The sequence below is a fragment of the Aethina tumida genome, chromosome 7 (genome assembly GCF_024364675.1).
Source record: "Aethina tumida isolate Nest 87 chromosome 7, icAetTumi1.1, whole genome shotgun sequence".
NCBI lineage: Eukaryota > Metazoa > Arthropoda > Insecta > Coleoptera > Nitidulidae > Aethina > Aethina tumida.
Window position 1 is genome coordinate 5,324,541 of NC_065441.1, and position 16,451 is coordinate 5,340,991.

Below are 16,451 nucleotides of genomic sequence, written 5' to 3' on the forward strand. Positions count from 1 at the left end.
TTCATCAGGATCGGAGACAAGGTTGTAAAAATTAGGTGCAGATCTACGTGACTTCCACTTTTTAATTCCGAACATTTTGAAATTTCTGATATTTTGACTCCAAGGTTAATAACGGTGAGTTACGGATTCTTGACTTTATTGGGCAACGCGAGCTTAGGTAAATTTAGTACAAACACGAATATAATTTTTTATTCATTTATTTGTTTTAACAGTTAAAAATATAAATAGTTTACAATTACACGTGAATTCAGTCAACGTCATGAATAGTTTTTGCGGGCGTTCTCCAACTTCTTCATCAAGTCCTTCAGTGTTTCGGATAGAGGGTCCGGATTCCTGAATGTCGACTGCTGTGGTGAAGTTTCCGGTGACGGTTCCTCTTCTGGTGAACGTATTTCTTCGGTGTTCAGAACTTCCGCCCGTTGAACATCGTTATTTTTACTGGAAAACAAAATGTGACTTATTATTAATTAAATGAGGAACATTGTATTTAAACTTGCCTCTACCACTACAAAATGATCTTTCATAATAACATCTAATGTAGAAAATCATTCATAAATAATATTTATGAAAAAAATCGAAAATTTAATGGCCGGGAAAAATAATACTAATGTTTATATAAATATTTATTAGAAAACATTTATAAAAATACAAATTTAAATGAACACTAGGAATTCGAACTATAACAGACTTACAGTCTATGCTGAAATGTAAAAATACTACATTCCGAAACAATTCTAGAATAAATTTATAACATATTAAATAAACTTAAGTAAGTCAAAATTAAACATCAACAATATCTCTTAACAGGAACATTAAATATAGTGATACAATAAAGTTTTTTTATCACAGATTAATTCTTATTAATACATTAAAGATATAACTGTAATAAAACATAACTCAAACAATTATTCATGTTATAATTCCAAAAATCAAAAGAAATAACAGAAAATATTCCCTACTTCATCTATCTTTGTTGATAGACATTTGAACCGGTTCAGTTTCTGAAATTATATACTCCTCGGTGCATTTCAGGATCTTGGCGTCAGACGGATTGTCCAAGGGTGCACCGTGGGGTCGTTTTACAGCAATTTTTCCTGAACTTCTATTGATGTCTGAGTCAGAGACATTCTCACTAACAAATTTCGATTTGCTTTGATCTGTCAATGTCAATCCTTCCGGTTGTTTATTTCCTACTTCCACAAAAGTCTCGGCAGATTCGTCAGGTGAATTTAGATATGTGCTGTATGTACTGTATGACGGCGGGGCTGGTACAACAAGTACATTTGCAGAAGTAAAAGGGGGTTCAATGCACTCTGCTGCCATTACATTTTGTTGATACAAATCATTTGTTGAAGTCGATGGATTATCTTTAGATTTATCATTGTTCACATCAGTGGCACAAATCCTATCAGTAGTTGGCAAGCTAGTGTTTGGTGCTTCTTGTACTAAAGTGGATGTGGATGTAGATGTAGATGTGGATGTAGATGTTGATGTAAATGTGGATGAAGTATCGCTATCGCTGTCAGAATCACTGCTGTTTATGGATATGTCTGGATTTGCTTTGGGTTTCAAAAAGGATAAATTTAGCATTTGTGTATATGAATCTTCCACTACGATACCATAGCTTCGAATAAGTTTATCTCCAGTTACGTTACTTGAATTCTCATCAACCTCATTTGTTTCATCAATATCGTCAAGAATGATTACATCCGTATTTGAAGGTTCTGAAGGTTTCACATCTATAAATGGTTCTTCATCACTGGAAAGCATAATGGTCTCAATTTCTTCATCAACAATTATAACATCATCTTTATCATCATCACCATTAACATTAGGACACTCGTTACGATTTATAGACCAAGGAGACTTGTAAAAATCTTCTTGATTTACCTCAATTTTGTACCTCTGCGCCTCCTCCACCTTATACTCTTGCACCTCCTCCATCTCATCTTCTTGCACCTCTTCCATCTCATCTTCTTGCACCTCCTCCATATCATCATCTTGAACCTCCTCCATCTCATCATCTAGTTCCTCCCCCATCTCATCTTCTATCTCTTCCATCTCATCTTCTACCTCTTCCATCTCATCTTCTACCTCTTCCATCTCATCTTCTACCTCTTCCATCTCATCTTCTACCTCTTCCGTCTCATCTTCTACCTCTTCCGTCTCATCTTCCACTTCCTCCACTTCATCTTCTACTTCATGTTCTGACTCATCAGAAATAACTATTACCTCTGAACTCAACGCAACTCGTTTTTCTGACTGAGCACACATTAACTTTTGGGGTGATTTAGAATCATTATTTTGAATTGTTGCAGCTGTTAATTGAACAAGTAATGTACCTTTCCAAAAATTTAAACATATTAAATTCTCACCTTTCTCTCGATTCCGTAGTGACTTTCTATAAGGTCCTGTGAAATGATTCAAAAATGAAATATTTATCTTTAATTCAACAGTTTTATTTAAATTGTTTTTTGTTAAAAAGAATTATTGGGAATAAATTGCAGAATATAACTAACTCCTCATCATATATTATTAGAGAAATGAATGTGAATTCATTCATTTTTTTAATATTCATCTAAAAACTTTTATCATTTTAGAGGAAGAAACAATGAAAAATTATAATTGATGATTTTTGATAGAATGTAAAAGTGAATATTTTGTGATTCGAAAAGTTTAAGGTTAGTATTTTATTAAATTATTTCCTCACCACTTGGTAATGAATTATCTATCTCAAACGGTAGACTTATAGTTTTCCATTTTGCAATTATAGTATTTGCTAACTCTTCTTCATTGTACGCCAAATTTGAATTTTCATCCATTTTAAAAATTGCATCTCGTTCATTTCCAAAATTTGCGTCTTCATTGTTGTCGAAATTCACAGTGACACAAGATGCTACATTTGAATTTTTATCCATTGCAAAGATTGCACCTTCGTCAGTTGTGACATTTTCATTTGTGTTAATAACATTACTACTTGTATCTTCGACAACTGAACCTTTTGTTAACAATTCAGTGTTACCACTTGTTAACTCTGCAGCGTCACCACTTGTTAACTCTGCAGTATCACCAGTTAACTTTACAGTTTCGTCAATTATACAAGTTGCCCTTTCGTCTGTTATCAAATTTGTAGTTTCATTAATTGCATTTGTAGTTTCATTAATTGTATTTGTTATTTTGTTTATACAATTACTGACAATCTCCCTTAAAACTACATCAATAGTTTCATCAGTAGCATATTCATTATTTTCTAAATTTGCAGCTTTATCAGTTGTTAAATTTGTAGTGTCATCAGTGACCAAACCTGTTGTTTCTTTAACGGTTTCGGTCACATTTATATTTACGTCAGTTGGCATACTGACTAGAACTGTAGTTACGTCAGTAGTTAACTTTGTAGCGTCACCAATTATTAAACTTGCATTTTTATCAATGGTCAAATCTTTATTGTCGCTGATTATCACATTCGTAATTTCATTTAAAGTTTCATTAGTGTCACCAGTTAAAAAATGTGCACTTTCATCATTTCTAGTTTGGCTAACTGTTACATTTGTTATTTCCTTTATAGCTTCATTGGCCATACCGACAGTTATATCTTTACATTCGTCTGCTGTTAAAATTGCATTGTCATCAATTATTAAATTTGCAGCCTTGCTAATTGATTTATTTGAATTTTCGTTTGAAGTTCCCTTATCAGTTTTGCTACTAATTATATTTGTGTGATCATTAGTTACCATATTTTCATTGTGGCTAGTTAAATTTGCATTTTCTTCTGATACAGTTAAATTTACACTATTTAATAGTACAGTGGTTCCATTGATTGTTAAGAATATTTGTAAATTTGCTTTCGATGCCTTGTCAGAAGTCGACTCAGTACTCGGCATATCAGATCTGAAATAAGAATTCATGGTACTAATAGTTACTTCAACACCACATCGAACTCAAAACGGGAATAGGATTTTGGTGGGAAATTTATAATTTAATCTCATTTATGTAACAAATGTTATACCAGTTTTTAAAGCTCAGTATATATTTACTGAGGAGATATTTACTTAATACCAAAGCCCAGAACTAATAACTAACCTGTAATTCATGGAACAAACAAAGTGTAAATTAATTAGAATTAGTATTAAAATGAAATATACTATAAACAAAATAATTTATTAAATAAAAAATAATAGTAACAAAGTATTTAACACTAGTTAATAACAAATCCTTCAAAATAAAAATAAATAAATTAACAACAACTGATTAGGTGAAGAAAAACCTATAGACCTCCTAAAAAACAAAAAACTTCCTGGTAACTTCAAATACAAAACAAAAAAAGTAACTTCAATTTATCACAAGTAACAAATTAGGTCCAGAAGAATCTAGATCTCCCCAAAAGAAATAATCATTATTCAAATAATAAAAAAAACTTCATCGTAACTTCAAGTACCAAAATCATAACAAATTACAATATACCGGTGGACAAACTCTTAGGAATGTGAGCGATAATTTTTAAGCCCTCTTTGGTGCGAAACAACTTATGCAGATGCAGGTCGAATCTTGGCGGTCTGTATTTGTATAATTGAGAATTAATCGCGTGCGACCACGGTCTAGGACTGTTCAAAAGTAACTTGGCCATTTGGTCCTCCTCGTCCGATACAGGGTCTGGTTCAATTAACGGCGTAGTATCGTTGCCGCTCCGGTTTTTCATCTTCCCGTTCAGCCTCACACAGAACATCAAGCCGTCTTTTGTACGCAAGAGTTTGTATGATCTTTTTAGAAAATGTAAATATCCTTGTGATGGTAAGAGGCATGTTAAAAAACGGAGGTTGCCCCGTAGAATTGATGGATTTCGAATAATTCTTTGTGCGATCATGTCTTCTAATTCGGTTAAAGATGTTAATATGTTAGAAGAGGGTTTTGGTAAATTTCCCCGTAATGTGCTCATCGGTCTACCACAAACCATAAAACCAGCGTTTGAACGGAAGCGTTGTCTTGGAGGTTTCTGAGTAAAACTAATCTTGTTATGGATAACCGCCATTGCTATTTGTTCCTCTCTATCGGGCACAACTGTATCAGATTCAAATATGAACAGTCTATCCTCCTGGCTGAAACTTTCGGTGAAGAAGCACACATCATCAATCATAGTTTGTAGCAATGGAATACTTCTCATTGGTTTATAGTTAAATGTATTTGGTATTTGAGCAATAATTTTTCGACCGTCTTGTGTACAAAACATTTTATGTAAATGCAGTACACAACCAGACGGTCTGTACTTATATAAAAGATTGTAAACGCCATCTGTCCATGGTTTGGGTGCGGATAACAAAATGTTTGCAGTTTCATCTTCTTTATCCAAACAAGGCAGAAATTCATTTCCATTAATGTCCGGAATTTTTATGTTGGAACTCACTTTTTCAGCTGGAGGTAATTTTATTGTAAACATGTAACCCCTTTTGGTTCTAAGTAATTTGTACATGTCCTTATTGACACCATTAGGTCTAAATGCTTGCAAAGCATGCATGTTGGTTTTCAGAAAATTTGGATTACATAAAATATTCAACGCAACAGTGTCTTCATAATTCAAATCTGTATATTGCTCTACTAACGGAATTTCCCAAGGCAGACAGTCGTAAGATTTATACGCAGGATCATTTGATGGACGTCTGTGGAAAAGCATCAATCCATTTTTGGTTCGGAATTTAATATTGAAGGTACCTCTGTATCTTCGATACAAAAATGACACAAAGTTGTTTGAGAAACATCCTTTCATAACTATGCGAGCTATTTTGTCTTCTTCCTCTGACACTTTTAAAAGTTCATTTTCCCCCAACACCAGACAATCATGTTCCAAACCGTCGTTTAAAAAACATTCGCAGTCTATTTGAGGTAACTGGTAGAATGTTTCTGCGAATTCGACTTCTCTGCCAGAACTGGCTAGCACAGAGAATTGTTCTTTAATCGAATTCGGGCTAGTGTTAGCAAGCATTTGTTCGCTTGACGTAGAAACATCTTGATTCATTTCTAATTGGGGCACCATGACTTCATTATTTTGTTCCAATATCATTTCTGATTCAACTGTTTTATTCTGTTCTAATGCCATTCCTGATTTGGCGTCATCATCATCTGATACCCAAATAATATCACTTTTATCGACAGTTTCTTTACGAGGCGTAGGAAAGCTAACGAATATCTTACTTTCTGCCACTTCCATTTCATTAGCAAAAATGATTGGTACTGAGAATTCACTATTCGAATTCGAAATAGTAGAATTGTTTTTGTCAGCGTTAGTAAGCATTTCTTCATTTGATGTCGAAACTACTTTATCAATTTCTAAGTGGGACACCTCCGATTCAAATGGTGTATTCTGTTCTAATGTCGTTCCTGATTCGTTTAGATTATTCTCTCTTAAATCTACATCCATTTCACTATTAATTTCATTATCAGTCTTATCATGCAAAGCTTCATTTTGACTAACAGGAATGCCATCATCATCTGATAACCAAATAATATCATTTTTATCGATAGTTTCTTTACGAGGTGTAGGAAAGCTAACGAATGTCTTAGTTTCTGTCATTTCCATTTCATTTACATGATTGACTGGTACTGAGAATAATTCACTATTCAAATTCGGGGTAATAGAATTACCTTTGTCAGCGTTAGTAAGCATTTCTTCATTTGTTGTCGAAACTACTTTATCAATTTCTAAGAGGGACACCTCTGATTCAACTGGTGTATTCAGTTCCAATGCCGTTCCTGCTTCGCTTATATTATTCTCTCTTAAATCTACATCCATTTCACTATTAATTTCATTATCAGTCTTATCATGCAAAGCTTCATTTTGACTAACAGGAATGCCATCATCATCTGATAACCAAATAATATCATATTTATCGATAGTTTCTTTACGAGGCTTAGGAGAGCTAACGAATGTCTTACTTTCTGCTGATCCCATTTCTTTGTCAGAATTTACTGGTACTGAGAATAATTTAGTCTTAGTAACCATTTTTTCATTTGCTGATGAAACTATTGGGACCATTTCTAAGTGGGACACCTCTGATTCAGCTGGTGTATTCTGTTCTAATGCCATTCCTGATTCGGTTAGATTATTCTCCCTTAAATCTACATCAATTTCATTACTAACTTCATTGTCAGTCATATTATTGGCAACAAAAGTGTCATTTTGGTCAAGAACGTCGTCATCATCTGATATCCAAATATTGTGATTATTATCGACCGTTTCTTTATGAGACGAAAGAAGGTTAACGAATGTCATACCTTCTGCCATTTCCATTTCATTGTCATAATTGACTGGTGTTGAGAATAATTCGTTGTTCGAATTCGCTAGAATATTATGTTCTAATGCCATTCCTAGTTCGGTTAATTTATTCGAGTTTAAAACCACATCCATTTCACTATTAACTTCATTATCAGTCTTATGATTAGCAACAAGAGGTTCATTTTGGTTAACAGAAACGTCATCATCATCTGATACCCAAATAATATCATTATTGACGATCATTTCTTTACGTGGCAGAGGAATGCTAACGAATATCTCGCGACCGTCCAAAGTTTTAAAACCTTTCCGGATTTCCTCTTCGTTTCCTTCAGGTCTAAACCGCATTAAAACCGAAAGAATGTCATCGGTGTAAGGAGGCTCCATCTTCATCAGTTTTTTAGCAAATTGGTCTTCTTCATACGCTGTTAACTCATTAACTGTTGGGAAATGCGGAATAGTCAATCTAATCTTCTGTCCATCTCTAGTGCAAAACAACTTGGTCAGATCCTTGTCGCAACCATGTGGTCTAAACTTCAACAATTGCTCCTTAAGTTCTACCGCTGCAGTGAAAGGATTGGCAAAGGCCTTCGAGGCAATTTCGTCCTCTTCCCAAGAAACAATAAGAGAGTCGCATTCTTCAAACGCCAACGAAACTTTGATTCCATTTCCACTTTTAGCACGAAACGAAAGTGAGTTACCACTCTCTCTGAGAACATCGAATAGAAGAGTTGAGACATTTTCCGGCAAATTATCCCGCAATAATAAAATTTTTCTGACCACATTATCTTCTTCGCGACTAACACGAGGACAGGCGCCCGAGGGCAGCTCCTCAATTTTGATACAGTCTCCGAGGGACTGTGGAATATTCACCCAATACTTCGCGCCGTCTGTTGTGGAAAACAGTTTCTGAATTTGATCTTTGTTACCAGGTGGACGATATCTGAACAAAACAGTCCTGACGGCAAGACTCCACGGTTTGCGTTCCTTTAAAAGTCCCAACAAAATGTTCGACTCCTCATCGTCGACAGGAGGAGGCAAATGACACTGACTAGAATCGGAAGAGGGCGAAAAATCACGTCTCACGCGATCGACAAGGTCACTGTCTCGGGTGGCATCCGTAGGGAGAGAATTGACGTCATCCGAGTCGTCTACGGAAACGCACCGACTAGAAATGGAAGACGCAGAACAATCGCAATTCAACAGCCGAATTGGGTCATTGCTCTCGGGAAAATCTGCGGAGGCAGAAGTGAGGTCATCTCGGGAACTGTAAATTGTTCGTGTTAAGAATGTTACTGAGTCGCTTTGCAAGGTCCAAAAATATCGGCTTAATCGGGATGAAGCAACAAATAAATTTTGAACACCTTTATTTGTATGGGTTTCGCGTACCGTGTATAAAATGTTAAAAAAATATTAGTAACTTAGCTGGGAAACAACAATATAGAATAAGTTACTATAATAATGACCACAACTATGCTTCAGTATAAGACAAACACAAATGAAGGTTAATAAAATATGGTGATACGAATGGTGATCTAAAATTGTATTAAATATATGATTGAGGCAAAAATATAAACAGCAGATGTTTATGATTATATTTGCTTTTATAATATTACACATGAAAAAACAAAATCAGTAAAATAAAGTCGTGCATTGATGAAAATTGATAATTATTAATTGAAACAACTAAAAAAGGAATATATTTTTTTACGTATTTAAATATAGATAGGGTGAATCACCTAACTTATTCATTAGAAATTTATGGAAAACGAAGAAAGGTATTGATTTGAATTTTTTATGGCAATTGAATTATTTTTTATATAAAATTTTATTAGTATTAAGTAATAGTAAGTATTATTTTTAATGGAACACCCCGTATATATTCGGATTTTTAAATTCGACATGTAATTGCAAATAAAATAGCTATACAATGTCCTATACCTAATACTAATAGTTCTTAAGTTTTTCAGAATTGTTGACAGATTGATGGTCTAAATAAAATATCTGTAAAGCCACTAATATTGATGCTGGAAAGATCATTTTTACATACACGTTACAGATTATAACGAGCTATTATTAGCACTACTAAATTTTATACAGGGTGTTCATTATTACCGTTGATTTATGCCTTAAAATATCAATAACTTTCAATCTTTTGATTGGTGTAAGCATTCCCCTTTACATAAAATTAATATTAATAGACATTTTACCAAAAATGTAAAAATAATGACATACATTATATTTTTAGGTGAATCACCCTGTACACATAAAATAATTATTATTTATATTTTTACTTACCTACTATACATATGTATATGTATATATATATTGGGTTCACAAACAAACAACTTCACTTTCTGTAATTATTTAACCGACATTTTAAAATAATAAAATTTGAAGTATAGAAAATTAAACAACACAACTCAGAGAATACTCGGTATTATATAAAATATATTTCTACTTCCGTAAAAAAATGTAAATAAATAAATGAATGTTAAATAATTGGAATAAAAAATTGTGCGTACGTACCTACGTATAAATAAATAAAGGAGTATAAATCCAATTATCGCATTCCCTTTGACCACAAATTTTTGAACCTTACAAAATTATAACAAACAAAAAACGAGATATTATAAAAAAGCACCAAAATCCTACTAATCATGCGCCAAAAATAAATAACCCAATCAAATTAGAGGACGTATAATAGAATTCGGAACCCGAATATGTTTATGTATATATTAAAGAAATCAATTATAAATGATTTTATCTACTTACTTGGCAAAGGCGTCGTCAGGAATCTGATTAGATTTGTACAGGCCGATGAACACTTGCAAAGCCTTTTTCACGTCGAACGCACAGTCCTCAAGACACCTGAAACAGCTTAAAACGTTAGTATCACATTAAGATATTAGATAAGAGAAACTTACTTCTTTGCCCAAGCCTCCGTGAGAGTAGTGATGAGGGCAAACGTCCTGATCGCCTCATTCTTTTGGTCCAGGGTCACAGCCACATATTTGATTGGAGTCTTGTCCTCTATAGAGAACGCAGCTAACGCCTGTTTCGTCATGGCGTTCTGCACGTGCAATAGATCGTTCATAATGTAAACTTTGTCGTTGGTCTCGCGCAGTACGAACGTCCTGCTAAAATGGAAGTAAGGCTTCTGCATGGCGCCCGCCTCCATTGGATGTTTGAATATACCTGTCACCACCAGTACAATAACCGGAAGCTGAAAATCGTTAGTAAAACATTAAATATGGGTGACTGTGAATATTGTTGGAAATTACCTGATAATAGATTACATCCACCTTCAAATCGTAGCGGTCGTGTTCTGTGGGTGGAATCTGAGCCAAACCGTTCCCGAAAATTTGCGTGGGTCCGGTAAACACGCCGAAGGTGCTCTTCGTCATGTTGGCCAGCTGCTTCATGTTCCGTGATATCTGGTTGTAGTGTTTATACCTGAAATCCAAATAAATGACACACCACACGATATTTTTCAGCAATCAACTCACGCAGCCTTCGATGTGATCTGGTGTGCATTGCATTTGAAGCTCATGGTGAATATGGCCTCCTGGTCGTACATTTCCATCACGTCGCGACGTTGGCTCGAATCGAACAATGTGAAGTAACGCTCGACGAAGCTGTTCACCACGTTCAGACTGTCGAGGTTGCACAGAAAGTTCTTCTGTGGCTTTTTGATGCCCTTCAGGTGTTGCAGCACTGGTATTCCGTCCTGAAATCTCTCGTTCAAACGGACGAATATGAATGAAAGTTTTGGATACTCACCAGGGTTTTAAGAAGGGGACAGTATGACTTCACTTGGGTGCAATAGTTGAATGATTCGTTGAACTCGCTGCACAACATGTTGTTATCCAAATAGAGTTCTCTTAATGTTGGAAGCAATTTTAGGGGTTCCAAAGCTTGTACGTTTTCAATCTGAAAAAGAATGTAATTTTGGAGATTCTAATGTTAAAAATTATTATGAATATTTCAGAATATATGAAGTAAAATATGAAATACCTCTACTATGATCAATATTAATCTAAGCTAAACATTTTTAATAAATAATTACAAACCTCATTGCTACTCAGATCAAGGAATTCAATTTGTACATCCACAAGTGTTTCTAAAGGTATCAATGACTTTATACCATTATTTGACAATATAATCCTCTTTGGTTTTAGTGGTCTTGCAAGATGCAAAACAAAATACATAATTTTTGGCTGACTCAATGGGCAAAATTCAGTCAAATCTAAAATTTAAGATTTTATATTTCTGCTTTCATTAATCAAAACATATTCTCACCTGGATCCTTGTAGAACATGTTCAAATCTAAAGTTTTGATCACTGATTTAAATCTTTTACTCAAGACCGATTCAAGATTAGCTGCCACATTTATTTTAATTTCACTGGTGGTGGAAAATTTGATCATCACCTCCAATTTGAACTGAAATTATATATTCAAAAATTGTATAGGTATGATTAGCATTGATGACTTACTGATGGGGCATTCGGGTTGATACAATTTGGCACCTCCAAATTGTCAAAGCAGAACTTCTCAACAGCCACTCCACAGCCTCTAGCCAAAATATATGCGTTGTCTCCATCTTTGGTAAAATTGGTTGGCAAAAAGTCCATAGGATAGACATGCTTCATAAGAGATAACAAGATATCATCCCGATGAGTGTCCCCAACATTCTTCACCTGTAGATTAAACATAATTTACACAATGGTCCAGAGCAACAATGTGTTACATACCTTAAACCTGTGCCAAAAGTTTGCGTCATGAATCTTGTCCTTGTTCCGGTATACCACACCAGTGGGAAGCTCTCGTTCTGTGACCAACACAGAATCGACATGCGGCCGCATTGTCGATATATTAAACGCCATTCTGTATCAGTTCCACTCGCGAGGAAGGTTCAAGATCAAATGATTAGCAACATTGGGAATTGTTGCTAGCAACAGTTTTCCACAGTAACTTGATTACAGCTGCTCCTTTTCCTGGCACAGGTGTGTTGATGCACCCACAATGCATGTATTATAGGGGACAGTTGCACGTGTCGGGTTTTAGTAAAACTTGACTTATTGTTTAAACAGAAACAACATTATCTCAATTTGTATCTAGCAATACCAGTTTGCAACTCTAACTTGATTATTTCAGTCCTTTTTCTAGTACAGGTGTAGTGAAGATGAATTCAGGTGGTAACGCAATTTGTTTAGTTGTGAGGATGTTTACCCCATGTGTGGACTTTTAACAATTTTGTTTGTTGAAGAGACAACGTTGTCTCTGTTTTAAATATTTTTTTCTGGGTACGCGCCGTAACTAGCGTCAGTAGTTCCAATAGTGGGTTCTTTTCAGAGTAGTTCTAATTTTTTAATATAAATAATGTACATTTATAAATTTTTTAGTAATATCTAATAAAATTATCTAATAAAATTATCTAATAAAAGATAAAGATATCTAATAAAATTAATTAACGAAAACCAATTCAAAACAAATCCAAATCAATCTTTAATTGGAAAATAGTTCAAACAAACCAGAGGAAGGCAAACTCATTTTGTATTTTTGATACATATCTGTCATAACAAATTTATATCGAAATCAAATTAAAACAACATAAAAAACATGATAGGAACGTATTATTTCGTGATAGTGAGCCACAAAGATAAACCTCTGTTCGAAATGGAGTTCACTAACAGTAAAGATCCTAAGGTAAAATAATCGTGCCCCATTTACCACTGTTTATGTTTGTTATACTTTTAGAAAGATGACCACAGACATTTGAACCAATTTATAGCACACTCCGCGTTGGATTTAATAGACGAACACAAATGGAAAACGCCCAACATGTTCCTGAAATCAGTTGATAAGTTTAACCAATGGTTTGTTTCAGCTTTTGTCACAGCTTCTCTTATTAGATTTGTTATTGGTATGTATTTTGTTATTTTAATTTTGTGTTTTGTAATAGACTTTGTTCCAGTACATGATAACAGGAATGATGATGGAATAAAGAATTTCTTTAATGATATTTATGAGGCTTACATTAAACATTCTATGAATCCGTTTTATGAAGAGGGTTCAGTAATTAAATCATTGGCATTTGAAAAGAAAGCTCAAATGTATGGGAAAAAGTATTTGTCTAGCTGAGATTTTCTACTTTTTTAATTGTGATAAAAATATTATGTTAATTATGTTTAAAAGAATTATATTTATTTATATGACCATCTTCAACTATTCTTTAAATCATTTGGATCATCTCACTCATTGAATTTACTCTTACTTACTTTTGGGAATTAGGGTCTAATTTGACCTAAAAAATCTTTATTTTATGGGAAATATTGAATTTTATTACAAATAAATTATAATAAAACTATTTTTGGCTTACAACATTTTTTAATATAAATTGGAATATATTACAAATTTAAAACTATGTACAATAAAATATAAATAATCTTAATATACCAGCCAACCAACAGTAAAATTACTAATCTAATTTACTGAATTTCTTGACCTAATAGAGATAACTGTTTTAAGAATTGTTTAGCATTGTTCAGTGTTGTAGAACCATACAATATCCTTTTTGAACCATTTGTAGATGTTGCTTTTTGCTATAAAAATACAAAATAAATTAGTGTCAAAACATGATTAAATTAAACTTTACCTTAGAATAATCGACTAAATTTTGATATTCAATATAATTTCCTCCACCAACCACAAACACAATAGCATCTTGGAATGGCGATCGATTTCTTGGAATTTCCGCCAGTTTTAATTGTTTTGGGTCCAAGTACAGATAGTCTTCCATTTCTTGGCTATTCTTAAAGTCCATTAGATGATCCACAATTCTAGTGACTGGCAAGTTCTAAAAATCCCAATATAAATATATTTTTTTATGTATAAATAATAATCTCACATGTCTCTTAATGACCAAATTTTTTACTCCTTCCATAACGAAATTAGAACCTTGTGAAACAAGTTTTGAAAACATACTGACTGTCTTAGTACCCGCGCCTTCATATTGATTTTGGCTTGAAGACATTTTTGTGTAGCTCCTAAAATTACATACAAACATGTATCATCTATATTTTCTGTTTGTTAACCACTTACTTCCACCTTTTTATATAAACAAATGGATCAAGAGAACATCCAGCTTCAGTAAGCGCATTTTCGTATTTCTTCAAGTCACTGTCAGTCATATGAGGTGTACAGATGTAATAAATTATGAACAACCTTATCTTGTCATCAGGAGTTCCAGCCTCAGGATCAGTAATTATATCTAAAAGGCTTTTTTCCAAAGCTTGCGCCTTTGACATTATTTTTTCCTCCAATTCAAAAAACGTATCCAGTTTTCTTGATTTAATGCAATTCAAAATAGCTTCAAAAATATATTTAATAGAACATGTGTTGTTGATTTCAAATTTGCATCAATACCTGTTGCCACAGAAGTGTGCATATCAATTAGCCTCTTCTTTTCCAAAAGCTGCGGCAACGAATTAACAGCCGACGTAATTTTTGCAGTGTTATCACTGACTAGCGAAAGTGCCACGTCACTTTCCCCGTCGATTCCCATCGAACTCTTCAGCTTCTTTACCTCCTCTTCTGAAGACCTGTATTGTTCTAGCTCTTCTTGAATACTTTCTGCGACAGTCGGGAACGGCGACCCTTTGTGCGAGGACCAGAATTTGTCTTTAGGGTCCAGTTCGCAGGATTTGTTCTTCGATCTTGCTCCTGCGTTATCAAAATAATAATGAAACTTGTCGTGTTATAATGTTAAAATTTTTACCGCCACTTGGCTCGGATTCTTCCACAACCACCCGATTCAATGCCAAACTTAACAGATCATGTGCCAAAGCCTGGTAGGTCCAGGTGTGATGTAGTGGCGTGGCCATATCCACGTTCCTGTCCAAAACAATCAACAGCGGCCGTTGAAAGTTGAAGTTCCTGTTTTGTGCATCGGTCTGGAACAGATTGTTCCTCGCGTCGAACAAATTTTCCCTTAACTTCTTATCCAGGCCTTTCGCCACCATTTCAGCCGCATTTCCCTTCGGACTTCTGATTATTGGAACCGTCCCCATTGTCACGAAAACGGAGAATAAACTGTCCACTATGTTGTTTATAATACTGTTCATTTCAGTGTCTTTTGTGTCGCCCTTATTGATAGCTGAAATGTGATTTTTTTTAATATACAGGAATTAATTTTTTTGCATTTTGATAAATATATTTACCATAATATGACAAATCATCACTTTTTGAATGTTTTAAAATAAACATATCATCTTCCAAAGATATAAAATTAACATACTGGTCATAAACCTACAATAATTAAATATTAATTAATGCCAATGCAAATATGTATATTTTACAAATGCAAAATAGTATATTTGTTTAAATTTGTTAAATGTAAAATTATAAAGCACTCAAAAGTTATTAGTATATATAATTTAATATCATTATTACCTTGTGAATATTTGCAACACAATTTGCTTGAATAGCTGCAGAGGCAAGATCTTCTAGTTTCTGTCTAGAAATGGGCGAGATAAAATTTAAGTGGTACACATCATAAATCCCCTGTTGAAAATCTTGATTGATCCTTGCTAGATTTTCAGATGTTGGGGCACAAAAATAAATGGCTGGCACTTCAGGTATTGAGTCCCTGTCAGAATGCAATTGCCTAAAATTTACTTTTTATTTACTCACATTTAAAAATAAGTTCTGATCCTTACACAAATAGTGTAACTCCTTGTTCTCTTAATTCTTTAATTGATATTAATGGGGATATTATGTCTTGTCCAACAGTATCATATACCAAAACTTTCCAAACTGGTTCAGAACTGCCCAGTTTTGTTTGTTGCTGATTTAAATTTAACATTTGCTTTATAGCACCTGAAAAATTGGGTAAATATGTTGCAATTTTTGTTCAGGTTATGTATTGTTATTAACAATTCTTTTTTAATTCCACAACTCACTTATTTGTCTCTGTCGAAGGCTGGTCATCTTGCTCGCTTAATATCAGTCACTCTAATTAATAAAAGTCCACAAATACACTTTTAATTAAAAATAATATAATTTGAAACGTATACGTGTACTTTGACAACTGAATTACATCGAATATTTAGTAGTTCAAATACACTGATACATAAGATTCGATATTTGAACTACCAATACAAACCAACTCTAATCGGACTATAACCT

General features: G+C 33.9%; 4 protein-coding genes across 5 annotated transcripts; 1 reads left to right on the plus strand and 3 right to left on the minus strand.

Annotated features, from left to right (window-relative positions):
* Window positions 1-800: 800 nt before the first annotated feature.
* Window positions 801-2,479, minus strand: LOC109598379 (clumping factor A). Its single transcript, XM_020014273.2, has 2 exons — window positions 2,376-2,479; window positions 801-2,318 (listed from the first exon to the last, which is right to left on the minus strand). Exon 2 carries the CDS (start codon window positions 2,272-2,274, stop codon window positions 961-963), a length of 1,314 nt encoding a protein of 437 aa, XP_019869832.2. The 5' UTR covers window positions 2,275-2,318; window positions 2,376-2,479; the 3' UTR covers window positions 801-960.
* A 1,660-nt stretch (window positions 2,480-4,139) lies between these two features.
* On the minus strand, window positions 4,140-12,620 carry LOC109598395 (uncharacterized). Of its 2 annotated transcripts, none has more exons than XM_020014297.2 (11): window positions 12,407-12,620; window positions 12,017-12,339; window positions 11,759-11,962; window positions 11,564-11,705; window positions 11,335-11,510; window positions 11,045-11,194; window positions 10,771-10,991; window positions 10,546-10,717; window positions 10,189-10,487; window positions 10,037-10,132; window positions 4,140-8,528 (listed from the first exon to the last, which is right to left on the minus strand). In XM_020014297.2, the coding sequence occupies exons 2-11, from the start codon at window positions 12,146-12,148 to the stop codon at window positions 4,451-4,453; spliced, it is 5,670 nt and encodes a 1,889-aa protein (XP_019869856.2). In that variant the 5' UTR covers window positions 12,149-12,339; window positions 12,407-12,620; the 3' UTR covers window positions 4,140-4,450. The 2 variants fall into 2 exon arrangements, with proteins under 2 accessions (XP_019869856.2, XP_049825624.1); XM_049969667.1 differs by having other exon boundaries at window positions 4,140-6,331; window positions 7,040-8,528; window positions 12,017-12,617.
* Window positions 12,621-12,720: 100 nt separating this feature from the next.
* LOC109607829 (probable trafficking protein particle complex subunit 2) lies at window positions 12,721-13,490 on the plus strand. The gene is made up of 3 exons (XM_020024290.2): window positions 12,721-12,971; window positions 13,023-13,188; window positions 13,240-13,490. The coding sequence occupies exons 1-3, from the start codon at window positions 12,885-12,887 to the stop codon at window positions 13,404-13,406; spliced, it is 420 nt and encodes a 139-aa protein (XP_019879849.1). The 5' UTR covers window positions 12,721-12,884; the 3' UTR covers window positions 13,407-13,490.
* Window positions 13,491-13,587: 97 nt separating this feature from the next.
* On the minus strand, window positions 13,588-16,439 carry LOC109607830 (protein sly1 homolog). The gene is made up of 10 exons (XM_049969393.1): window positions 16,226-16,439; window positions 15,983-16,142; window positions 15,717-15,930; window positions 15,485-15,572; window positions 15,043-15,420; window positions 14,691-14,987; window positions 14,367-14,634; window positions 14,173-14,311; window positions 13,921-14,121; window positions 13,588-13,867 (listed from the first exon to the last, which is right to left on the minus strand). Exons 1-10 carry the CDS (start codon window positions 16,251-16,253, stop codon window positions 13,754-13,756), a joined length of 1,887 nt encoding a protein of 628 aa, XP_049825350.1. The 5' UTR covers window positions 16,254-16,439; the 3' UTR covers window positions 13,588-13,753.
* Window positions 16,440-16,451: the final 12 nt, after the last annotated feature.

Coding starts and splice junctions, on each gene's coding strand:
- LOC109598379 (XM_020014273.2), bottom strand. CDS start 2,274: ATGTGTGCTCAGTCAGAAAAACGAGTTGCGTTGAGTTCAGAGGTAATA.
- LOC109598395 (XM_020014297.2), bottom strand. CDS start 12,148: ATGGCGTTTAATATATCGACAATGCGGCCGCATGTCGATTCTGTGTTG. Junction 11,963..12,016: donor ACTTTTGGCACAGGTTTAAG/GTATGTAACACA, acceptor TTTAATCTACAG/GTGAAGAATGTTGGGGACAC. Junction 11,706..11,758: donor TCAACCCGAATGCCCCATCA/GTAAGTCATCAA, acceptor ATATAATTTCAG/TTCAAATTGGAGGTGATGAT.
- LOC109607829 (XM_020024290.2), top strand. CDS start 12,885: ATGATAGGAACGTATTATTTCGTGATAGTGAGCCACAAAGATAAACCT. Junction 12,972..13,022: donor CTAACAGTAAAGATCCTAAG/GTAAAATAATCG, acceptor TTATACTTTTAG/AAAGATGACCACAGACATTT. Junction 13,189..13,239: donor TCTTATTAGATTTGTTATTG/GTATGTATTTTG, acceptor ACTTTGTTCCAG/TACATGATAACAGGAATGAT.
- LOC109607830 (XM_049969393.1), bottom strand. CDS start 16,253: ATGACCAGCCTTCGACAGAGACAAATAA. Junction 14,635..14,690: donor GCACACTTCTGTGGCAACAG/GTATTGATGCAA, acceptor ATATTTTTGAAG/CTATTTTGAATTGCATTAAA. Junction 14,122..14,172: donor ATTTGGTCATTAAGAGACAT/GTGAGATTATTA, acceptor TGGGATTTTTAG/AACTTGCCAGTCACTAGAAT.